At 41.5% G+C, this 26,636-nt stretch overlaps 1 protein-coding gene across 1 annotated transcript; it reads right to left on the bottom strand.

The window, feature by feature from the left end:
* Positions 1-2,044: 2,044 nt before the first annotated feature.
* LOC148091826 (spermatogenesis-associated protein 31D1-like) lies at positions 2,045-26,636 on the bottom strand. The gene is made up of 3 exons (XM_087822543.1): positions 26,495-26,636; positions 3,151-3,208; positions 2,045-2,879 (listed from the first exon to the last, which is right to left on the bottom strand). The coding sequence occupies exons 1-3, from the start codon at positions 26,634-26,636 to the stop codon at positions 2,045-2,047; spliced, it is 1,035 nt and encodes a 344-aa protein (XP_087678669.1).

Raw genomic sequence — 26,636 nt, 5'->3', positions numbered from 1 at the left:
CCCATGCACCCAACTGAGTACACAGAAAAAAAAACATCACTATTATTAGTGAAACATTTATTAGGGCAAATCGATATTCTCTACAGCGATGGAATTATTTTGGGGTCAGAAATTCTTTCTTCTGAAAAATGTCCAGAATCATTTTCTGTCTACATCGATTAGATGGATCTCTGGACACATTGCCTCCAGCAGTGGTGAGAGCAGCAGGAGGCCCCTGGGCAGCTGGAGGCCTGCAGGTGGGGCTTGTACGGGGCACAGCCCACCTGTGGGGCACAGAGTGGGGGGGGGCTTCTGACATAATAGTTGGTCCTTTAATCCCACAACTTTCTGGGGGTGTCTGTCCTTGTCTCTGAAGAAACTTCTTGGCCATAGGACTTGGTATTTGTCACTTTACAGGACGGATCCCTGGAGTTGAAAGGATGCCCCCGGACAGACTCTGCTCTGTCCCACACTGCTACCTCATGCTGAGCTCTCCCAAACTTCACTGCAGAGGGAAGGGCCTCTTGAGGGCAGGTGATATCTACTGCATGACGATTCCCTAGATTCTCCTCTAGAAAATTCCCAGTGTCCTCCTCTACTTTTAACTGGGCCTCTGCTCTGTATGGATGATCTGGGCCTGCCCTTTTCCTGAGAGAGTTCTTGCTTTTTGCATTTTATCCCAGGATGAAGCCATTGAACAAAGGTTCAATGAAAGGCTCAACTGAAAGCAGTTGATTTTGTTTCTGAAAAGGCTTGCAGGACGAGACTGTCCCTTCTGTGATGGAGTTTGGGTGGTCTTGCTCTCAAGCCTCACCCTTAATGCCATGTTCTGAATAGGAAATCTCTTTTTTCTAGGTTGGGATGTTCCCCACCCTGCCTCCCTTTCACCAAGTTCTTCTGATGTGGAACCTGAGGGCCTCACTTTCTTTATAGCTGCTGGGAATTTTTTATCTTGGCACAACCTTGAGACAGTCTTAGAGACCCAAGGCTCCTGTGGCTGCTCCATACTGACTCCTCTGCCCTCCAAATGGACATGCAGCACCTGGGGAGCTGCCTTGTCTACACTGGAGACCCCCTGAGCATGAATCAGGGAGGCTTTGTAAATCAAGCTGTCTGAGGCCTGGGACATGTGAGCACCTTGGCCTTGGGCCTGGCATTGCTTCCTCTTCTCCAACTTCCACTTTAACTCAGCCGTTAGTTGCTCCAGAAGGTCTGCTGATTTAGGATCTTGAAGAACTGAAAATTTTGCTGAGAGGCTTTTAGTTGTCACAGTATTTACTTCTTTACTCTCATTCACATATCAGGGGCACATAAGAGAGTGATCATCTCAGGGTTCCCTGTCCTTCCTTGCCCACAAGTGAAGTGGCAGAGCAAGGATAATTCAGGGTTGTAGAGTTTTTTCTAAGGTATGTGAAGCTCCCAGATTTGGAATCCATCTCAGAAATCAGGTTGTTTCAGGAGGAAGATTTGGAATCGAGCAAGGAATGGGAGGAAGTATCTTTCAATTTAAAGATCTCTGTGGGTTCAAGGACTTTGGCAGGAAGGCCCCACACCATCCTCAAATGAAACTTGGTAATGTGAGCTTCCAGCATCTGCAGTGCACTGGACTCAAGGAAGGAAAGCTCGTGGCACCACTGAATTTGCTCCTGACAGACTCATCGTGTAGCTGTTTAGGTCTTTCTCAGAGTTTTATCGCAAACCCTTATCTGAAGAGCTCTCTGAGTCACTCAGCAGGTAGCCTTTGGGGGCCATTCTCTGGGCTGTGTCTCTCATTCTTCCCCCTCATCGTCCTCCAGCTGAAGCATTTCTGAGTCCCTTTCACAGAGGCTTCCTGGTTGAATCAACCCAACATTTATATTTTTGCTACTTTGACTCTTATACACAGAGATGCATGAGAGGCCATACCTGCTCTTTGACTCATATCGCTGAGCAATCTCTTGGAGGCCTGGCCTCATCAGTGCCAGAGACTCATGGATCCTGTGGGGCAGGCCGCACCAGCGTTGGATGAGTTTCTTCCTAGAGTGGTGCTCTAGTTTCTCCCTAAGTTCACTGCTGAGAGGAAACTTTACAGGAAGAATGGAGATTGAAAATGGGCCTTAGACAGCTGGCAGCTGGGAGCTGAGGAACAAAAGTCATCCTGAGATCTTTGGACCACAGTAGGTAAACCCCACAAACTCTCCTGTTTCTTCTGCAACACATTCCATTCCAGGTGTTGAATTTCAGATGGGGTGAGACAGTCTGATTCATTATGGGATCTATGGAAATATACTCCACAGTCCTTAATCTGGGTTCGGGGACTGAATGGTACGATTGGGACTGGGGATTGAATGTGGACCTGGGGTTGGATCTGAGAGAGAGGTAGGGGCTGGGATTGGGGCAGGGTTTGAGACAAGCAGTTGATATCTTTGGTCATGGAGGAGCTAAGAAAGATGGTATTCAGGGTAAGAGGGGTTTCCATGCTCTGAGTATCATGTAGTGGGAGAAAGGGAAAGGCAAGGTGTTGGGGTGGGGAACTATCCACAGCGAATTCAGATTCCAAGGAAGGAAAAGGTTCTGGTGGCAGAGAGTGAACCGATAGTGATGGTGATGGTGATGGAAAATCACTTAAGGGGGTCACTGAGTTAAGAGAGAGATTGGAGGATGGTGGTGGGAAAGGCTCAGGCAGAGGAAGTGGTATGTTTCCTGGAGGGCCTGCTGAGAAGGCAGGGGACAGAGTGAATGAAGGCTCAGTCACAGGAGCTGTGGAAGCCAAAGGGCACACACAGGGAGTAGCATCTTCCAGGGCCAATGAGAACAGCAGCTGGTCCATCTCAGTGGTTGCGTTATTACACACCTCACAGGAGGGGTCTGGACACAACAGCTGACGAAAGCGGATGGTATCGTGATGCTGGCCCAGGGGGCTGCAGGAGACAGGAGGAGCAAAGCTGCAGCCAGGACCAGAACAAGGAAAGGAGGACCTACTGGCCTGGTCGGGTGGGGCCACCCGAAGCCCGCTGCCCCTTCGCATTGCCCCACATCACAATGCACTCAGTAGCGCTCACCCCAAGGCCTTCACTCACATCCTGTTCCCATGGCAACCCCTCCCCTAACTATGGAAGGGTGCACTGAGGCCCTGCAAGTGCATAGAACATGCTAAAGAGGGATGGGTAATGAAGGAAAAATACTAGTCACCTTTTAAGGAAAGAAAGTGTCTTTTTCTCCTCTTCTTCCCTCTGGTAGTATCTGCAACCTGGGAAGCAGGAGAGCAGGTTACATGTGGTCAAGGTGCAGAAGCCCAGCTATTACAGAGGAGCCCCTTAGAGCAGAGCATTGGGGTATTATGCCCTGAAAGCCCCACGGGTCAGGAGATGAGGCCAAATGGTCCATGATGATATTAATAAGGTTCCCAGGTGTGTGGCATCATTTATAAGGTGCTTTCACTTACATTATCCCATTTGATGCTCAAAACCACTCTGTGAAGCAGAGAGGTCAGCTGTTACATGGAAAAGGAATCTGATCATCTGAAGTCAAAGTTCTTTCCCAAAGTCAGGAGACAGAAGTACTGACTCTTGACACCTACTGGGCAACACCCATGACCCAGGTCCGTCACCGCTTCATACCCAGGGACAGCAGAGCAGGAATCTGAGAAGTGCCTCAGGTTCTGACTGTCTTCTCTTGAGCCTCTCCTCTGAAGGCTCTGTTTCCTGAGTGGAATTGTTTCTAGCAACTGACAGCCTCAGAGATCATGGATCTGGGATTTCATGGAAAAGAGAGCTCAGGTGGAATAGGCAGAACCTTACCTCTCATTGTCCCAAATTTCCTTCTCCTCTTGGCTCTGCTCTGATGCTATAAATAGAAGATAATCGTTTCACTTCTTAAGAAACTCAGAGATTCATAATCCAAAAATAATGACTCAATTTTAATTACTAGAACTTTATGTTCCTTCTTTTTATCAATTTTTATAGCTTTAAAATATTTTCAATTTTTTCTTCTTTGTAAAACTCAAAGTAGCATTTTGCCTATGAGGTCTACACTTGATATTCTCGGCGGGCCTCTACTCAAGAAGGGCACAGAATCTGAGGCCAACAGTTGCATCTCTGCTCCCTCAGAGAGAACCCTGTAGCCTAGGACAGAGCTCAGGCTCCTGCCTCTACACAGAGACTCTCAGCAGCTCAGCACTACTCTCCTGATCAGCCCGACATAAGGGAAGGCTTATCAAGTGAGACATGACATGGGAATATGACTCATGATGAAGTGCTGGGCAATTAGGTCATTCTGCATAGATCCGAAACTGTCTAACTCAATCCAGGGCCATGAAATCACTGTTTGGGATTTTATTCAGGAATCCTGCACCACATCCATATGGTGTGTGTGCTTCACATGATAACCTGAGTCCTCCCTGAACCCCTAGCCCTACCTGGTCTCTTCCCCTAAAAGAGTGATGTTCCCAACTAAACTGATTTATAAATGTGGAACTAGAAATGGAAAAAAAACAGTAAAGAATCTCTGTTAGGGCTTGTGTAAGGTTCCTTACCTTTTGTGTGTGTTCATCTTCCCAGAAGGTTGGGGTAAATGGAAATTTCACCAGGAAATAGAAGAAGAGGAAGAGCACCCATAACACACAGAGGTAAGTTAGGGTGTGGTAACAGTCTAAAGATTCTGAGCAGAAGCTCAGATAAGGCTCTGGGAGGCTGTTCAGAAATAGGCTGAAAGGCATTTTCTGAATGGCAATTCTGCCTGAGGCAACTGAGCTCTGAGAGTGCAGACTCTTGACTTTATTGCCCCGCCTGCATCACAGAGCACTGAGGGGTCACAAAGGGTTTCTGAGGGTGGGGGAGGGTACACCTTCTAGAGGGTGTGTCTATGACCCCTCCCCACACCAGCCCAGCTGATTTCTCTCCATACATCTTTTTTCTCTAAGTCCCTCTGCCCCACTCTTTCATTCTTTTTTTTTGTTGAATCTTCACCTGAAGACATGTTTATTAACTTTTAGAGAGGGGAAGGCAGAGAGAGATAGAGAGAAACATCTATGTGAGAGAGGAACACTGACTCTGCCTCCCGCATGTATCCCGACTGGGGTAGCGATCAAGCCTGCAACCTAGGCGTGCGCCCCAACCTGGAATCAAAACCACAGCCTTTCCTTATACATTGATCCGCCTACCAATTGAGCCACACCGACCAGGGCTGCCAACCTATTTTTTTAATCCACCTGACATCATATCATATATTTACTTTAATGAATGTTCTCTTTGTTCCGTCTGTAACCCATATGTTACCTGGGTTCCTCTTTACTGTTTGGAGACCTTGACTTGGGGCTCATCATGTCCACTACCTTGAAAGTCTGAAATAGTACCTGGAATTTTTGCTTATACCCAGACATTTACACTCAGGATCATATATGTCCTCCAATCTATCTTTCCTATAAGATGTTTTGCCTTTCATGAACCTAAATATAGAACTGAATGTTCTCTTACACTCGGTTTTCTGAATTTTAAATAGCAAATTTTAGATTTTGTTTCAGTTAGCGTTTACTGTCTTCAATCAGAGGGGCTGACTCAAATAATTAAAATAATTTATTATTCAACATTCACAAAACCAAAAAGTATAAAATGAATGCAAATAATTAAACCTTCAAGTGATCTTGGGAGCAAATCTGTGACACTTATTTCTCTGAAGTTAGTGAAGCTTAAACTGTGTAAACACTTTCAGGATATGCTACATACACGCACGAACACACACTGACACATCTTTTGACAAACCAATTCAGTATTTTCAAAATAAAGCATTTTCTCTTTTTTTTTTTTCTATCTTCTTTTATTTTGACCCTACTTCTTTTTACTCTTTCTAAAACAGACAGCCCCTGCAATCTACATCAATTTCCTAACAGCTGTAAAAATACCTGTCTTAGGCCTGGCTGGGTGGCTCAGTTGGCTGGAGCATCATCCCATATACCAAAGTGTTTCAGGTTTGCTTCCTGGTCAGAGCACATAACTGTGTTGCAGTTCTGATCGCCAGTCTGGGCATGTATGGGAGGCAGCCAATTGATGTTTCTCTCTCTCTTTTCTCCCTTCCTCTCTCTAAAAAATCAATCAATCAATCCCTCTCTTAGTCAGTTTGGGCTGCTATAATAAAAATACTGTTATCTGGGGGCTAAAACAACAGTTATTTCACACAGCTTTAGAGGCTGGGAAGTCCAAGATCAAGGCACCAGCAGACTTAGTGTCTGGTGAGGCCCACTTTCTGGTTCATATACACCTGCCTTCTTTCTACCACCTCACATGGTGAAAATAGATAGTAAGGGAGCCCTGGCCAGTGTGGCTAGATTGGCTGGAGCATCATCCCATGTACCAAAAGGTGGCAGGTTCAATCCCTGGTCTGGGCATATGCAGAGGTAACCATTTCATGTATGTTTCTTTTCTTTCTCTCTCTCTCCCTCCCTTTCTCTCTCTAAAATCAATTTTAAAAAATTAAAGAAAAAGATAGTGCCCTAGCAAGTTTGGCTCAGTGGTTAGAGTGTTGGCCCCACAGACTGAAGGGTCTTGGATTCGATTCTAGTAAAGGGCATGTAGCTCAGTTGCAGGTTTAATCCCCAAGCCCTGGTCTGGGAGTGTGGGGCAGACAACCAATCGATGTGTCTCTCTCACATCAATTTTTTTCTCTCTCTCTCTTTCCCTCTCCCTCTCCCCACCTCCTCCTCCACCCCTTCCACTCTCTCTGAAAAACAGTGGAAAAAATATACACCTGCCTTCTTTCTACCACCTCACATGGTGAAAATAGATAGTAAGGGAGCCCTGGCCAGTGTGGCTAGATTGGTTGGAGCATCATCCCATGTACCAAAAGGTGGCAGGTTCAATCCCTGGTCTGGGCATATGCAGAGGTAACCATTTCATGTATGGTTACATGAAAAGGTATATATGAACCAGAAAGTGGGCCTCACCAGACACTAAGTCTGCTGGTGCCTTGATCTTGGACTTCCCAGCCTCTAGAGCTGTGTGAAATAACTGTTGTTTTAGCCCCCAGATAACAGGATTTAAAAAAAAAGAAAGAAGAAAAAAAGAGTGAGGGAGCTTTCCGGGGTCTCTTTTCTAAGGGCACAAATCCCATTATAAGGGCTCCATCCTCATGACCTAATCACTTCCTAAAGTCCCCATCTTCTAATACCATCACATTGGGGTTGGGTTTCAATCTATGAACTTTAGGTGGAACGCAAACATTCAGGCTATAACACACCCAAAGATTGAACTAGGTGACATTGTGCTGAGCTATTGATCTTCTTGGTCCTCCAGTGGTCGGGTGGGACCTACAAGTGTCAAAGCCTTAGGGAAGATTCAGTTTTGAGCACCTTAACTTGATTATTCCTATGGGTCCTCTAAATATAATATTTTCCTAAGAAAACTGCATACAGCTATAATAAAGTGATGGGAGTTATAAAATAAGTAGTAATAAGAACACAATGCAACATAGAAAAAAGAGCAATTAATTCTTGTGCCAGGACATAGTGGTTAGAGGAGTCAGGGTTCTAAAACTTCAGAGTTGGTGCCAAGCAAGATGGGCCTTGTGAGGTTGTGTTCCCCTTTCCTTCTCCTTCCTCCTATTATGCCTCTTGTTTGTTAGTTTTGTTTGTTGTTGTAGTTGTTGTTTAGACTTTATTTGCTCAGAGCACTTTAGCTTCATAGGAAAATTTAGCAGGAATTACACAGTCCTATATGCTCCCCTATACATATGAGCACAATCTTTCAATATCCACCACCAAGTGGACATTTTTAGAATCGATGAACCTACATGGACACATCACTATCACCCAAAGTCCATAGTTTACATTAGGTTCACTCTTGGTATTGTACATTCTATGGATTTGGATAAATGTATAATGGCATGTGTCCACCATTATAACATCAAACAGAGTAAGTTCCCTCCCTAAAATTTCTCTGTTTTATTCCTGTTTATTCCATTCTCTTCCATAACCCTAGACAATCACGGATCTTTGTATTGCCACCAGAGTTTTGCTTTTCCAGAATGTCTTCTGGGTGGAATCACACAATGTGTAGCCTTTTCAGACTGGCTTCTTTCACTTGGTAATATGCACTTAAGGTTCCTTCATGTCCTTTCATGGCTTAATAACTCATTTCTTTTTAGTGTTGAATGGGTTCTATCATCTGAATATATCACAGTTGTTTTATTTATTCACCTTGGACATATTGAATGCCTTCTAATTTAGCAACTATGAATAAAGCTCCTGTAAACTCTCTTTATTTAAACAAACAAACAAACATTTTATTGAGATATAATTCATATACCATATAATTCACCCATTAAAAGTGCACAATTCAGTGGGTTCTAGTATATTCAGAATGTTGTGCATTCATCACCACAATCAATTTTAGGATATTTTCAACACTCAGAAATAAATTATGTTCCCTTTAGCCTTCACCCTTCAGTCTTCCTATGTCCTCCAAGCCCTAGGTTATCAATAATCTACTTTCTCTGTAGATTTGTCAATTCAAAACATTTCCTACAAATGAAATCATACATTATGTGGCCTTTTGTATTTGGCTTCTTTCACTTAGCATGTTTTCAAGTTTTATTTCTGCTATAACATAAATCAGGACTTCATTTTTTTATGGCAAATAATATTCCATTGAATGGAGGTGTTGCATTTTCTTTACACATAAATCAGTTGTTGAACTTTTGGGCATTTTCATTTTTTGGCTGTTACCAATAAAGCTGCAATGAACACTTGTGTGCATGTTTTGATGCAGACGTATGTTTTCATTTCTTGCTTAGTCATTTCTGCAATAACTTAAAGTTGCACTCTGTCAAATCTTGTTGGTTTCTGAGATTTTGGTAGTATAACCATATTAGGTTCTCTATGAAATGAGACCTTTGGGGTTTAAATGCAGTTTCTTATCAAATATCTGCCAACACTCTCAAAAATAGCCCTTAAATCAGCAGGAATGATGTTGATGTGTGATGTTTAACATTTAAAAATAATGAACACCGTATGTTCTCAAAGTCCTATTCTTAGAAAGTCAGAGAAGGGTGTGGGTGGGGGAAGTGCAATGCAGCCCAAGGGAACATGAGCAAACCTATAACATATATAAAAGGACGTATCTGGTCACAGTAAAGCATAAGGTAGGTGCCTAAGGAGAGAAGCAAAAAATTAGGCTAAAAAGTAGAAGGGGACTCAGTGGTGAAAAACACTGAATGAGAGTTTAAGAAACTTGAACTTTGTTCTGAGGGCAGTGGGAAGCTGATGTTTTCACAATCGGAAGAAAGGCAAACCCAGATCTGTTTTGGAAGTTGATGGGTAAAAGAGAATATGGTTGGGAGCTCATGGAGAAATATGCAAATTAATCACTGTGTCACATAGGACTCTCTCTCTTGCAGATGATAGAAAACCAGAGGAATTCAGGCTTTAGACAACATTATGCTTTATTGGCTTATATTTCTCCACAATACAGGAGTAGACTGAGCTTCTGACTTGCCATCCCTTGATTCTGCCTTCTCAGTGCTGACTCATTCCCAGTCCACTTCTCTTGCTGTCCCAAGGTGGCATCCTGGCAGGAGAAACAGGACTGTTGTCCCAGTGTTCTCAACTAAAGTCTGAATACTCCATTGAATGGGACTATCTCAGTCATAAGAACACTCCTGAAATAATTACTGGGAATCAGAGAATACTATTAGCCAAGCCTGTGTCACTGCTACTCAAAGTGTAGTTTGTGGACCAATGTCTGTCCTCATATTTTTCTTACCATCTGCAACAGTTTAAATATAGAAATTGAGGATGGTTAAAAAGAAATATTTATTGCCATTTGACAGAGTAATTAAGTCTCATAATAAGAAAATTGAGCCTTGTATTTTATATGTTTTTGTTTTGTGTGTCATTTTTCTAGTGATTTATTTGGATTGTAATTCCCACAATGTCAGTCCACAGTGGATGGGGGTGGTGCAAGAGGAAGTAAACTGGTTCTTCACCACAGAAAGTTTGAGAAATGGTTGTCTTAACATTCATGTGCCACTGTGAAGCCTGGAGTGAGTCAACATTCTGGAAGCACACAGAGAGACTTTGAGGAGATCTTTCCCTCTCTCCATTAGAAGGGCAATGACAGATGTCCACTATCATTGTGGAACCTAATTTGGAGAGAGGAAGGACACTCCCAGACTCACTTTAATTCTCTATTGTTCTCATGTTTCTTCCAAGTTGACCTGCCCTTCAGAGTCCTTCGTAAGAATGTACTCTGCTTAAGCTGCATATGGCCACTTTAATAGGCTAAACATTACATAAGCATTCATCTGTCCCCCCCATTGGAGGATCACAGGATTCAAATGGCTCTGTCAAACCATAAAGAGAAATGCTACTTTGAGCTAGACTTGCTAAACTGATGGACATTCCTTTCCCATGCTCTTCTCATTGAAGTATGGAAACACCAGAGCCCTACAAATAAGTTCCCAGCCCCACGCCTCACCCTCTCCCTCTGTGTGTGTGTGAGTATACTCCCGTCCTATTGATTCTGTCTCTCTGGAGAACCCTGAGACCCTTGCCAGCCTTTGGGAACACTGACTTTTGAAAACACTTTCAAATATCCTGGTTAAGATGCCAATGTCCACCTTAATCTGGCTTCTCCCTCCTGTTCCAAGTTCATTTCATGTGACTTTCCAAAGCACCCTCTGCTTTACTCCATCTGGTCACCTCACACCTTTGTGCTCTGCACTCTGCTGAGAATGCCTTGGTGTGAGGCCTCCACAGTTCCTGCCATCGGGACTTGATCAGTTACTTCATGAAGAGCTAAGGAAGAAATAAAAGGTAGACTAAGAGTCTCACATTTAGAAACTTGTAAAACCAGCTTTGGAAAGTAAGGTTTTGTCTGGTGCAGATTCTGACTAATTGGTGGTGGCTACTTGGAACATTTTAAGAAAGATTCTGAGGCTCTGTCTGAAAACACGGAGGTCTATTAGTGATGCCTGACAGTAGAAGAGTGAGAAGGGGTCAGGATGGAAATAAACTTTGTACACATTTGCCACCTCTGGCCTGGCTATTAAAGAAACTAGCCAGAATATTTTTCCTGAGCCCTTTCCAATGCCTACTCAAACAAGACATTAAATCTGTGAACATTTTGAAAATACTAATTTACATTCTAGTCATTTCCCATATTTACATATGTAGAGAAAGTCAAACGAGACCATTTAAAGAAGGTAGAAAGAGTACAGAGAACAGGCTACAGTTGCTTCCCCAAAGCCTCCTTTCTCCTGTGGTAACAAATGTCAGGACAGAATTTGCCTGCTGGGATGAGTGAGTGGGTGATACAAATATCCCCAGCATGCCCACTCAGCTATTCCTTGGCCAAGCTGACCAGCACCTGACACTGGGACATCCTTATAAATACTTTTGGGAAACGACTAGTTATGACAGTTCTCTTGGGGCATAGAGTTGCATTGGTTCTTCCCTCACATCCCTTCTTTCTCACCCCGGGATGAGATGAGTTTGCAACCATAGATTATGAGATATATTTTTGTGAACAACCATCTGTTGATGAAAGGAATGCCTTTGAAGATCTGATGCCGTTTAATAATTCCCTGGAGATCCTAAAAAATGTGGTTCTCTGGAGCCAGTTTTCGACAGGTTAGAAAAATGAAAGATTTCATGGCATGGAAATTCTATCAAGATATGTTTCTTTATAATTTAAGCAGCTCCTCTCAACCTTTGCAGCAGTTTTGGAGCTGAGCAGATGGCAGGGGAGGGCTTTACTAAGTGGTAAAGTTTCAGCTGCAAAAGGCAATTCCTAGAATGACAATTCAGAAACTCATTTCCCCCAACACTTATATTGGCAGAGGGCTTGTGAATATTTTTAAGAAAATAAGAAGGAAGCAGTGCACCAGAATAAGGCATTTTGTTTGCTTAGGTTATGTGGAAGCAAACACTACTGAGACCAATTCTTTTCTTGTGTTAGCTATTCCCAGGGCAAAAGTCCAGGCTTGTTTGTAAATTAAATAATACCAAAAAAGCTAAAGCTTAGGGTCTGCAATATAACAAACCCCCAGCACACGAAGCAACTGATAAGTGCGTTCTGAAACCAGTGTATGACACTCTCAGCTAGGTTGCCCCAACCCTGGCTAGTATTACAGGCCCCTGTAGTTTCTGGCTATATTTTATAAAGAAATAGTGAGGTTGTAGAAAGAACATAATCTGCACTAAAATCCTGCCTCTGACACTAAATAACTAAATGACCTTGAACAAATTACATGTCTTTTCTGAGCCTGTTTCCAAAAATGCAAAATGGGGGTTAGAGGTAGGGGAGGGAGGGGGTCATAGCCACCTCAGAGGATTTTGTAAGAACTCAGTGAGATAATGTCTATGAAAGTAACTGGAAAATGGTAGACCTTAAACCGTATCAGTTTGCCTTCATTTCTATTCTGCCTAGGTTGGCACAAGTTTATGTCAAAATATCTGTCACTTGTTTTTCAGACTATTTCAGCTCTAGCTCATCTATAATTTTTCCTTTATCTTCAAGAAGCTTTAATATTAAAAGTTTATTTTCCTTGAAATTCCATTGCCTTTTTTCTGTGTTTGAGGCAGTGACATTGAGCGTTGGGGACTTTACTTTTGACCCTCTACAATGTATATGTAATAGAAACTGCAAATGTATTTGTTATTCAGAAGCTATAAATTTATTGTCTTTTAAATGAGAATAGTTTAATTCAGTTTAAATTTCTCAAATACAACAAAGACATTATTAGTTGAGATAATTTCTATGGCAAATAACAGGAAAACTATTCAACTGGTTTAAACAATGAAGGGAATTTACTGGCTCTTGTAACTGAAAAGAACATAGGACTTTTCATGGCTTGGACCAGGCATGGTTTGATCCAGGCTCTGGGACAATTTTTCTAGTTGTCTCAGTTCTATCTGCCTTCAAATATTGGCTTTGTCCTTGGGCCAGCCTCCTGAAATGACTGCCAGCAGCATTCATGGTGGTTCCCTTTTCACATTTAAGAGTAGAGCAAAGGCCAAGGCCAGTTTATAGCACCACATTCTAACCAACTGAGCTAACTAGCCAGCGGTCCAACGCCAATTTTTAGAACCATCACGCAAAAGTCCCAAGCTTCACTCTAATTAGACTGCCCTGGTAAAATCTCTGTAACTAAGGGAATGCTATGCTCTGATTGGCTTAAATCTGTATCAGTCACTATGAAAAAGAAATGGGATTCTCCTGAGTGGCTTCAACCAAGCAGGGCTTCTGCCTGGATCTGAAGAGAAGGTTCATTCCTCCTTAGGGATAATAAAGAAGGAAAAGTCCTAAAGGATATTATCAATTGTGGAGACATTTTTTTTAAGTTTTATATTATATTTTAATGTAAAGAAAAAAGCTGTTTCCTCGTTGTATTCACTGAATTTAGTTTATTTAATAAACTTACTATACAAATGCAAAGCATCATATATGTATCTTCCGTATGTTTCAGGTGAACATACCTAAATGAGCATCAGTTGGTTCCTGCAGAAAAATCCTGAGTGTTCAGAGAGCAAGGGAGGAGTTTGTAAAGATGTGGACAGGGCTAAGGGACACCCAACAGATCAAAGGTGCAGAACACCACATCTAGCAACAATAGGGAGCCCTCAGCATCCCTAGGCTTGAAGGAGGAAGGGGAGGGAGATAGGGTTTGCCCAAGCCCAGGCAGGGATAGAGCTGAGCTTCTCTCTGACCTGCTGGTGCTGTGAAAGCCCAGCCAGTGCTGGGCGCAGAGCAAGACAGAGGCAGGTGAAAACCTCACTGGCATTGTCAGATGGCGAATACTCTGCACATATAATATATTTCTGTTTCTAAATTCTGGCAAATATAATTATAATTGATATGTATAATAATGAAATTACTTAAAATTGGTGATAAAGTAGAATTTCCTCATTGAATCTCTTGGCAAAAAATTGAATTGTATTCCTGTAGAAGAAAACATTAACCTTGGGTCAGTGAAATTAGCCTTAAGTGTTTAGAATATAGATAATGATATGATAAAATTAATCACCAAAACAAATCTGGAAATAAAAATGCTGAAAATGAAAGCTAAAGAAGCAGTGATCCTATGTCAGATCACAAGTGGAGATGCAAGCCCCAGGCCTACTTCACCCACCCTGACCTGTCTGCATAGACCATAAAAGTAACATGTCTTTTAACATCTTTGCTAAGACAGGTCCTCAGTAATACATTTTCTGACATCTGCAGTCTAAAATCATGATAAGATCATCTGTATTCTTAGGAAAACAGAAAGCTTTGTCCTTCTTAGCATCTCAAAGGATTATTTTCCCTGTTGCATCATTTTCCATTACTCTCTGCATTCTTATCTTTGTGAATTTCAAGTGGGCCACCTAAACTTTCCACAGCTTTGTTCTTTCTCACTGATGAACCAGGAAGGCGAGATTTGTTCAGCTACTCTTTCCCCAATCTACCCTCCAGCTGGTTCCCATATTCCAGCACTGCAAATCTCTTGCTTTTCTAAATTCAACTAAGTGGAGAGTCCTGTGTTCTTCCATTGCTCTAGAAAACTTTCTTCCCTGTCCCCACCACACACACACACACACACACACACACACCTGTGACTCCCTTCACTGTCTAAGGAAATCCGTCACGGTTCAGTCACATGTGGTCTCAACTCCTCGGTAATCACGCCCATACTGTGACTGACAGGACCACCCCCTGCCCTCCATCTGACCAATATAATTGAACATCCCCACTCTTCTGCTCACCTGGGACTTAGTCCCCAAACTTTAGAATGGTCTTTATCACCTGTGTTACAGTTCACTCTTCTGGCAACCATTCTCTGTTAGATTGTTAGCTCCTGGAAGCAGAAATCATACAGTTTACCTTTGTATCCCTAGCAGAAGAGGGAGAAGGTTCAGAATATATGCCAAAAGAAAGAAAAATATGAAAAGGTTTTCAAGATATCTTTAAAGTTTTGTAAGTAACAGAAGTAACTCCTATGCCCTTTCCTCTGCTCCACTCTACATCAGGGCCAAGGCTGCAGGAGACAGATGGTGGACATCTGGGCTTCCCACTTGGACACTGGTTTTTCACCCAGAAATCAGGTAAGGCCATCTCAAAAATCCCTTTAAGATAAATACAAGAACAACATGTAATAAGTTGAATCCTCTTTTTGCCGCTTAATTCTTAGCCAAGTTCTGTATGTCAGGTTGCTTTAAAATGAGAAGTGGTTGTTTATTAATAAGCAATGAGGTGGCTGTGTTTAGGAAATGGGTTGTGGCTACAACACATTGACACAGTTATAAATAAAGCAAACTGCAAAGAGATTAGCAGTGGAAGATCTGAGATTTTATTTGTTTTCACGAGGACTCTCCCAGTCACTACATGCTTATGGCAAAGTCATGACTGTACCCTAAGGTATACTTAGCCTAGACTAACTGGCCATCGTAAGCCCCATTAATGCCAGCCAAAAGCAAGGGGAGTTCTTTTCAGACCAGGGGGGTGAATTATGTCATTTTACTTAAGCAGAAACAGTTCTGAAGTCTTTAGCTTCTTTCACAGCCAGTAAAGGCAGCCCCTGAGTTTCTGACTATGAACTTTCAAGAGCTCCCTTCAGCCCACCCCTCCCCTGAGTCACGTTCGCTATACACATTAGATGATTACCCAAGTTCCTATTACTTGCAACCCACTGTTCTCTAAAACTGCCTAGTAAACCATAAAGGCTTTTAAATTCACTTGTTTTCCTGCCTGAAGTGGAGACACTCCTGCTCCATCTGCAATAAAGAGCACATATCTCACAACTACCTACCAGTGAGGATGGACCTTCCCTGATTTCTAAAGCAACATACTAAAGTGGAAAGATTGCTTTATTTAGAGAACTGAAGGCTGAGGTCCAAATTCTGGCTACATTACCAGTTCTGAGAGTAGGATGAGATGAGCAACAGGCCTAAGGAGCAAAATTTAAGGCAGCACTTGCTCTGGGGCTCCCTCTGGTCCTGCTCCACCCGTTATAAACTGTGACTTTTTTTAATTGAAGGCCTATTCATATAAAATTAACCATTTTGAAGAGTGTTATTCAGTGGCATTCAGTAGAGTCACAATGTTGAGAACCACCATCTCTACTAGCATAAAATTTTTCATCACCCCAAAAGAAAGCCTCCTGTACCCATTTGGTAGTCGTACCCCATTCCTCCCTCCCTCCAGCCCCTGCCAACTCCCAATAGCCTTTCTATCACAATGGATACAAATGTGTGGTTTTGAGTGCTAATCACTAACTTGCCTTTTGCCAAGACACTATCTGAAAGGTTTTATGTGCATTAATTCAATTCATCCTCACAAAACCCCAATGAAGTAGACATGAAAATGCCCACATGAAGAGCTTATTATTTAATTCTTTAAATATTATTTCTTCAACTGTAAAATGAAGAAAATGGTAGCATGCTAATAGCAATTTGCTAAGCACATTTGTGTGAGAGGCATACTTCTAGGCCAGGAATCTCAAATACAGTTCATCTTTAACCAACTGCAGACTTCCTTAGAACAGGGGGAGAGGGATTCCCTGAGATGGCTCATTGGGACAGGCTATGATCATCAACTTATGTCTGTCATGGACAGAGGAATGGGCGAAGTACCATAAAGAACAGAAACTTGCCTTTCCTCTTAGGCAAATGAGAAAAAAATAAACTATAAAAAAGGACAAGTGAAGTACAGACCCTGCCTCAGTCAAAATCAGGAGGGAAGCATCACCCATATGAATGCACTGAGGCAGTGAAGGCCACCTGTAGAGTGTTAATAGCAGAAGCATTGGAATTCAAACCTAACAAAATGGAATGTGTTCAGATCTGGACTCTGCAACTCATAGCTAATGTAAAGACCTGCTATATAGTAGGCAGTCAAGAAAAGTGGTGAAAAATATAAAGAGAATCGGTAACTAAATGTGTGATTAATATAATCATAAATAATGATTTCTTCAAATCTTTCAAAATTGGTCTAAAATGATTTCTCACTTTGAACTCATATACAGGGCAAATTGAAATGTGGGAAGATTACTTTTGCTCTCCTGACCCCCATTAATACATTTGAGAGATATTTTTATCTCATGGGAGTATGAGTATCTGGAAAATAGAGAGGAATGTGGGCTTATGAGTTAATAACAAAAGCTGATTGTTAAGAGTTACTTGATAATGGATCATTGAGAGATTATTCTGATGCTCCTAAAAGATCTGCTCAGAGATTTCCAGGAACTACATAGACCTTCAGACAAAAGGCAGGAGCCATAGAAGAGACTAATTACTTCAGTAGAGAAATTGGCCTCTTACCTTCATGCCCAACCCCCTCCCATATCAAATAAAACCCTCCCTCCCTATCTTCCCCTGCAGGTACTGCCCTACTTCTCCCCTCCCCTTAACTGTCCCCAGCTTTTTGATAGTTGTTTATATCATTTTTCCTACTTCCTCGCCTCCCACTCATTTCTCAGCCCACTGCAGTCTGGCTTCTACCCCGCCCCCTTTCACTGAAGCATCACTTGTCAAAGTCAGCAACACCTTCCTTTTAGCTAAACCTAACAGACACCTTTTCATCTTTGTCTTACTTGGCGTTACAGCAGTTCTGGATTATGATAACTTTTTCTTGGAAATACTGACATTACTAAACTTCCATAATTCAATAGTCTCATGGTTTTCCTCCTATGTATAATCAATTGTAATACATGCTCTTGGAGACTTTACAAAGGCACCCAAACTCAACACTCCCAGACTGAACTTGTATTTCTCTGCACATACTTTTCCTCCTATGTCCCCCTTAAAAATGAATGCCTCCCATATGTATGGGGGCTAAAGCTAAAGACTCGAACATCATCTTTGAATCTTCCCTCTCCCCAGTGCCCTTCTGTCAGCCCTCCAACAGTCAGTCAGTGCTGATTATTACAGTCCCTAAGTAGCACCCAAATACTTGTCCTTCTCTACAACCTTTCCGAAGCTGCCCTAGTCTGAGTAGCCAGCTAAATAACTGGATGATCTTAGTGGCCTCATACCTCTGAATCTCAATTGCTGCTTTGTAACATGAGACAGAACGGACACCAGGTTTCTTCCTTCTCTGTATTCTGTGATTGTAAGACTTTAAAACCATAGAGAGGATCAGGGCAAAACCAACTCCAGTGCCTTGGGAGACCATCCCTCTTTCCCCATTTAGGTTAAATACTGGTATGTCCAAGACTGGGCTTCATAGTCTCCCATGGCACTGCTCTTAGGGACAATCTCAGAGCCTTATGCCACATTTTGAGCTGTAGGAGAGAAAACCTGAATAACAGAAAAAGATTGATGGAGATTGCAGGAGAGGAGCAGTGATGAAAGGACTTTGGCTGATCGTCTGCAGCAGTAAGATCAAAATAAACACCTCATAAAAGAAGAGTAAAGGAATTAGGTCAGGGCCTTACATGAAAGAAAAAAATCATAAGCAGACAGAAAAAGTTAAATGACACAATAGGGCACATTACATTAATGAGTTTAATAAGCAGCCATTTTAATGGGAGAGAAAGTAGATTGCAGAGTGAGGAGAAGTTGGGAAACTTAAATAGGCAAGAGCCAGAAAAGTAAGGGGTCTTTTCCTGCACTAAGGTTTCACTTGGTTCTAAAGTGTGTTAGTTTATCTGAGTGAAGGCCTGGTGAGCATGTCACATATCCTCTAAAAGGGGCATCCATCAAAAGAAGGAAGGCGTGGCATCTCTCTCCAAAGCTCATTAGCACATTAAAATGTGTCTATATCACTCTGGTTAAGGGATTAATTTTCTAATCCCTGGGAAGGGACTCTCCTCTGAGTGAGCAGGCCTTCACCCAAAAACACAGACTCACATGGTATGGATGAGACACAAAAATAGCCTTAACCTCTGCCTTCCATCTTCTCAAGACCCACTGGGAAAGAAAGAGGAGGTTCCCCACCAATGAGGGGAGTTAAGGGTTAGAGTTTTCCAGCTGTTCCAGCCAGATACAGGCCCCACTAATGGGGGGCAGTATGATGCCTTCATACTAGCCAACAGAAACCTTGGGAAAGGAAAACTGGGCCCTTCTGGTCTGGCTATGGAAAACACAATACTTCCAACTTCCAACCACATTAGGGCCAAACTAGATGAGTACCCCATTACCTCAGACCCTCCCAGGCAGATGGGCTCCTGCCATTTATTGAGATAACTGGGCCCTGGCCATTTGGAAAATGCCCTGTCATTCCAGGGCTAGGCTTTGCAGGCAAAAATAACCCGCCAATCCCTTTAAAATATGTAACTGACAGCTATCTACACTTTTATATTTTAAATATGCTGTTGGGGCTTCATTTCAAACTGCTATATAGTAGAATTGCCTCAGATAGCTTTAAATCCAAGGCAGTAGCTCCCAAATTCTTTTGACAGCAACTCACAAAAAATACATAAAATCATTTTTATCATAGGCCAGTATACACACACATGCACAAAACTAATTTTAAAAGTATTATGAAATTTTACTGGCCCTTATTACATATAATGCACTCTAATATTATCTATTCCATTTTGTTTCATTGCTTTTTAAGTGCTTGCCACAACCCCCACTAACTATTTTATAATGGTTATTTTATAATTCACTACCTAGCAGGACCTGCAGTTTGAGAAACACTATTTTAAAATTATAGGTTCCAGACACTCTAGCCAGTAGTCTGGTGTCCAAATTTTTTAAAGACTCACTTAAATGCATTTTCAAAAAGTAATATTTGCTGAAGGAACCTCGGTCCCCCAAGAGGGCATTGTATTGGGGATTCCTACCATAACTCAACCAAATAAATAACCAGCCTTCCCTTGCAAGACTGAGATGTGAGCAAAGCATCAAGTGAAAATGACATAAAATCAGAACAGAGGTGGCAAAGAAACCAAATGCAATGTGTGGTCCCTCTGGAAAACATAGAGCAGCTTCAAGTGAGGTGAAAGGGGCAAAACAGAAGAAAGATATAAATGGAGAAAAGGCAAAGCTTGCGACTTCTACCACCAAGCTTTACAAGTCACCCTTGTGCTTTCCAACCCTGTAAGACAGAGTAAGATTCAGAACAACTTCAACAGTCATATGGCCTTGAGTGGCTCAGCAGACATCATTTAAGTCATTTAAAAGGATAACTGCAAATTAAATTAGTTCATCCTAATTATGCAAAAATGATAAATTCAAATAAGCAAGGTAATTCGCTTCTAAATTAAAATTTTTTTCAATCACTTGGCATCTCAAATCAAAGCAAATGGGTAATGTTACCAATTATATCAATTTGACTCTTAAATTTAAATACATAAACAGATGATGAACAAGATTAAAATTCTTATTTGATATGCACTTAACTTATTAACATCTGCACTAGGGTAGGGAACCACATTCAAGATGTGGAACAGGGTCATATCCTTGAAAACCTAAGAAGGTTGCTACCAAAGCCTTCGTGAGACTCTAGCAACACAGCGAGTCCCCGAAATCTATTAAACAGGTTCTCCCCTCAGGAAAAGTAAAGCAGATCACACTAGTAAAGGCAACACTAGGGAAGCTTACAAAATATTTATCAAGATAATAAAAAACATTCCATTTCAGGAAGCAGTATGAAAATGTGTTAAACTTCGATGTGGTCACACATATGAGCATAGACTTCCATAGGAAGAAAAGAAATGCAAATTTATTAAACATCTATGTTTTTGCAGGCATTACTACGTAATCTCAAATTCATTATAGCATTGGAAACTAGGAGTCAAAGATGTTAAATAACTTGCCCTAGGCCACATAGTGATAAACGATAGAACTAAGGTTTAAACTCCGTCTTCTGATTACACATCAATTATTCTTGTCACATCGATATCACTTTATCCTGAACCAATCATCAAAATATGATATTGCTTAAACTATTTGCTTAAATATTTCCTCAGATCTTTGATCAAGGTCAAGTCAGATCCCAATTTCAAGGCTCATGAGCAATAAAGTGATCGATCTTTATTTTTTAATTTTTTTTTAAATATATCTTTATTATTTCAGAGAGAGGAGAGGAGAGGGAGAGAGAGAGATAGAAACATCAATGATGAGAGAGTCATTGATCGGCGGCAGCCCACAAACCAGGCATGTGCCCTGACCAGGAATCGAACCCTGATCGCCTGGATCCTAGGTTGATGCTTAACCACTGAGCAACACCCGTCCGGGCCAAGTGATCAATCTTTAAAGAAAAATACATAAAACATATACATGCATCCTGGGTGGTATTATGAATCTTTCGGACGTTTGATACAGTGTCCTTTATGCTTCATGTAAGGATGAAAGAAGTTATCTATCACTATATAACAAACCACACCCAAGTGTAGTAGCTTAAAACATTATAGTAACTTATTCTCGTCTCTTATTGTCCTGTGGATTGACTGGGGTTGCTTAGGGTCAACTCAGAAGTGCAGTCAGATGTCACCAGAGGCTGCAATCATCTGTACAGGCTCAGCTGGGCTGGACATCAAGTTGGTTCAGTCACAGCACCGGCAGAGGATGCTGGCTATTATTTGGGGCTGCCAACTGGAGGGTTTATATGTGGCCTTTCCGTATGACTTGGCTTCTTTCAAAGTGGTGGCTGGGTTCCAAAAGAGAGCATCCCAAGAGTAAGTGTCCCAAAAGGCCCAGGATTCTTATACCCTAGCCTCAGAAGTCCCAGGAAGCCGCTTGCACAGCATCTTATTGGTTAAGATGGTCAGTAAGGCCTAGGGGTAAGGACTTCAACCCCACCTTTTGATATGAGAAACAACATGTAAAGGGAAGGACAGATTACCCATCAAAAGACCCACCTTGGTCTTTTGCCTCCCACTTTGGCATCTCTACTTTACCCAACTGAGTACAGGGGAAATATATAATAAAATTATAATAACACAAATTATTTTGTTGTATTTTCTCTATTCTTTGGCTCTGTCTCTTTCTCTGGAAACACAGCATTTCTTGAATGAGTGAAAAAATAAGTCTCTTCCTTTTCCATTCTAATCGTTTTCCCCCCTCATTACCTTTCTTTTCTTTCTTTCCAACTGAAGATAAAAGGTAAAAATAATAATAATAAATAGTGACATAGTGAATTAATTAGTAAATCTTATGGTTAATTTCTACTCATATCTCCCATTCAATATCTACCTTACCGATTCAGTGATCATCCCATACAAGAAGGTAATAATAGAATTTTTTTAATGCAAGCAAAGAATAGAAAAAAAAAAGTGGGAAATAAAAAGTAGATTATTAAGAGATAAGGAAAATATAAATGGAAGGGAAATAAATCAGTATAATCCATGGACGCAGACAACAGCGTGGTGATGGTCAGAGGGAAGGAAGGGCTGGGTAGAGTGGGACAAAAGGGAGAGGGAGGAAATGGGGGCATCTATAATAGTGTCAACAATTTTTTTAAAAAGAAAGAAATCAGGAAGACTGAACAGTATTAAGCCCAAGCTGAAAAGACCAACAGAAACAAGCCAAATTATCTCAGTATAATGCTGCATCGATCCCTTCCTGTCCCGTCACTGCCACCATTGCTAGCCTAGTCCAGCTTTATTTCTAATGACTGAATTATTGCCATATCATTGTATCATTGTACCTAATCTCCCTGCCTAGAGTCTGTATACCTCTTACAAACCATGAAAAACACTGTTTTCCTCATAGTGTTCACAATTTTTTAAAAAATTAAATGATTTCTGAAGGATAAAGTCCAATATAAGCATTTTAAGGATTTTTATAATCTGACCAAATACCTGGAAAAATGAGACTATATCTCACTATTACATCATGAAAAATGTGAAATCTAAATCAAAGAAAATAATGAACAAAAATATTGTGTTTCACAAAGCAGTGTGGCCACATTGTAAGCATGTTAATTACAATGCTTAGGGTCCAGACCACTTCTCACAAATACAGCCTTCTCATTTCTGTCTCCTGTCCTTTGCTCTAACTGATCCTATCACCAGGAGCTTCCCTGCTGCCTCCGTCTTTCCAAATCCTATCTCACCAGCCCATAAGAAGACCTCTTCTTTATGGAAACTGATGTTAGCTGATTCATTTGGAAGAAGTGTAATTAGCAGGATTATTCTGAACCTGAAGTACCCTGTTTAACTACAAGCACCTAGTTTAACTCTCTATAGAGACAAGTTGCCCAAGTTCCAGTTCAGTTTTTACTCTGTAGACTTATTCAGTACACAGTTGTTTAAAGGACCATTTCATCCCAGTTTAGTACTTAACTCAACCAGCATCCATTCATTTACACAACTTTGATTTACAATGATTACAAACAGTAATTACAGAAACAGTTAAGAAAACACCATTGCTAATATTACAACTCTTTGGGAGTCTGATATAAATGGAATTTTTTTAAAAAATTAAATATTTGAAGATAATGATGGGTATAGTCCATGATCAAACAGATTTTGTGGTGAGAAAAGTTTATTGTCAGGTATAATTAAAGCTATAGATACCATTTTGAAAATACAGACTTTAGGGGGCAAGGAAAGAGACTTTTTGAAGCAAAGTACAAATTAGGAATAATTACAGTGATGATCATGGAATGTCAACATCCATTTTCATCATGATGAGCTCAGTCTCCTTCAAAGTTCCATCGAGTCCAAGACAGCATTAGTCTAAAAGCAAAGGAAGCTTTGGGAAGAATACCTTTGAAGTATTAAGGAGTAGAGTGACTGGCAGCCAGCACACATAAAAGTGGGATAAGAATGTCTTGATCACCAGCAGAAATTGTACACTTCAAAATATCATATTAAAAAAATAACTAGTTTTCTTTTCATGTCCAATATTGCATGCAGTTGTTGTTTTTCTTTTTAAATCTATTTTGAAACCCATGGACAGACAATAGTGTGGTGAAAACCTCGGGAGGAGGGAGGAGGGAATGGGGTGAAGGGGTTATATGGGGAAAAGGGAGACATCTGTAATACTTTCAACAATAAAGATAAATTTTTTTTAAAAAATCTATTTTGAATTCAAAACTGGGTAAAACTAAACTTTTTAAGGGAGTGTATAAAGGTGGTAAAATTATAAAGAAAAGTAAGTGAAAGATGATTATATCAGACAGAGAGGTAAGGCTTCTGGGCAATATCAAAGTTCTTACTGGACATGAGTGGTAGTTCTATGGATGCTCATTTCATTCTATTTGTCTATGTTTTATGCATTTTGCTGTTTATGAAGATGTTATATATAAAGTTCACTGATAATGAAATGTTCAACTTCTACAGCTCATTAGCTAGCAGGTGTCTGTTACTGCCATAACTAGTCCTTTGTTCCCATTTCCTTTTGCCCAATGGTTGTGCATTTAGTGATGACTTGTTTTCTAGAAAAAATAGTCAACCTGGTCTGGCCCTCAGTGATATTTCAAAACAGCCTCTTCATGAATGGACACTAGATGTCCTTCTTATTAAGACAAGGATGGAGTGTTATACTTTGTATTATTTAAAGATCCTCATACAGTGCTACACAACTAGTATTCTTTCATTCATTCGACAGATATTTATTGACTTACCTACCAACTGACTCCCTGGAAAGCCACAGCAGTTTGCCAACTGCTGTGGTTAAATGGCATTTGATGAGTGCTATAAAGACACTGGAGATTCAGCGATTTATCCCGGCTGTCAAATTTATTTTGGCTAATGGATATCACTTACTCTCACTTTCATTTAAGTCTTACAAAGGGATACAAGAGAGGATTGACCAGTTAGAAGGTGGAGATTTAATAAAAATTGAAATAGAAAGAGCCAGATACAAGAGGGAGTTAAAAAAGCAGAGGAATGAGAAGGCAGAGATTGTATAAGCAGCAAGGCCTCGGTGCCCCGCACAGTTTACGTTGAGCCAGGCGCTCTTCCTATTTCCTTGCTTGACCTTTCCTCTTGTCCATGCCCTCACCTGGAGGAGCCAAGCCCAGCACAGATGCCACTGAGACAGGTCAAGTTTACGGAAAGGTCCTGGGATCAAAACTTGGCTGAGTAGGGTCAAAACTTCTGAGCAGCCTGTAGAAAAAGTCAGAAGGTAAACATCACCCATTTTCAAAGGAGTGCCGAAGGTGAAAAGCAGAAAAGCCAAAATTAGTCCCCAAGTCCCCAGGGACGAGAACAGAGCCAGAAGCTGGGAGGAAAAGGGGAATCAAGAAAGTCAAGTGCCAGGTAAAAACAGCAAGAGAGACCTGGGGCGGGGGGGAGGGGGGACTGAGTGAAATAAAGGGTCCAAGACAATAAGTGGAACCATTTCTTGGGGTTTGACACTGGGTTTTGTTGAGGGTGGGTTATCTTAATTTAAAAGCACAGGCTCTGGGTAGACACCTTCCCTCCTTCTGACTTTTATCTACCACCTTATTGACAACCTATTATCAACAAGGCATTAAAAATACGTACCAACTAAAGTCTGGAAGCCTTTTAGGCAGTCCTGCTAATGAGCCAACTTTGTCCAGACTGATTTGGCCATGAAGATGACCACATCTCCTGAGGACAGTTCTCCCTAGATTCCTCCACTGACTATTTCAGGAAATAAAGCACTTGAAGAAATGGTATATTTAAATAAATTAGTTCAGGTTTGAGCAGCCTGAGACACTGGTAGATGGAAATGCCTTGCTTATAGCAGAAAATTTACTGAACACTTACTATGTCCCATGCAGCATGCTTACTCAAAGTACTTTAAATATAATATCCCAGTGTATTTAACATTTTAAAATTTCTCCATTTGGTTAAAATCAATTAGATTTTTTTTTTTGAGGATCTTGATCTTCTCCCCACCCCCCAATTTAAACCATAATTTCCTGAAGACTAGGACTATCTTGCCATATTATTTTTAACCTCCGCAATTTCCAGCCAACCTTCAAAATGTGAAGTGTGCACCTGGGGCTCTTAGCACCTCAAAGATCATCTCAGTTCCACCTGTCCTATAGTGGAAAACTGACATGCTCAGTCAACATGCTACAAAGTGTGTAGCATCAACCTAAAAATAAATGTTTTCTTCTTTTCTTATTGTCTTCTTTTTTTCTGCTTTTCAGAGAAGAAGCAACAGTAATTTAAACTTCTCTGCTATGTGGCCTGACTCCACAGGCACTCTATCACGCCTGAGCCAGGTCAACAAAGGATTTGGGTGTGCGGGGGCATGTGTGTGTGCACATGTGTGTTGGTATCACACAATGTGATTGCCAATGTGAGGTGGGAGACAGGAAAGAATGTTCAGGCACATGCATATTTATGTCAAAGGGGTGGTGTGACCCACAAGAGAATTCATTTTTGTGGCATTCGTGTTCTATTTTCAGGAGTGGGCCGGGGAGCAGCTAGGGGGATGGACTCCTATCTCCGAGTGTGTAGGGAGGCTCAGGTATGAAGACAACCGAAGTCTTTACCAGCATTGGAGTATCTGTAGTTGATTCTAGAAAAGAAATGATGCAATGTTCATTCCCCTCCTCCCTCCCTTGGTGTCCTTCCAAGGTAGGGCCCCTTGGTGCTGGCTTCTCAGTCCTGCTCCCGGGGGAGGCTTATCCAGGCCAAGAGGGCCAGATGGGGCTGCTGGCAGAGCTGCTGCTGATCTGGCTCTTCCTTAGCCCACTTTCCGTCTGCCAGCGCTTTTGGTGGTGCAGTGCCTGCCCTGATGAGGCTCGAATTACCTCCCGCAGCAGGCGGCGCGTGTCCCAGCAAGCTTCCAGTTGCGTCCGCCAGCCCTCTACCTGCTCAGGGCTGTAATGCGCCAT

Source organism: Miniopterus natalensis, chromosome 12 (assembly GCF_054644295.1).
Source record: "Miniopterus natalensis isolate mMinNat1 chromosome 12, mMinNat1.hap1, whole genome shotgun sequence".
Lineage (NCBI taxonomy): Eukaryota > Metazoa > Chordata > Mammalia > Chiroptera > Miniopteridae > Miniopterus > Miniopterus natalensis.
The sequence above is the reverse complement of the archived record's forward strand: the minus strand, read 5'-3'. Positions and strand labels throughout refer to the sequence as shown.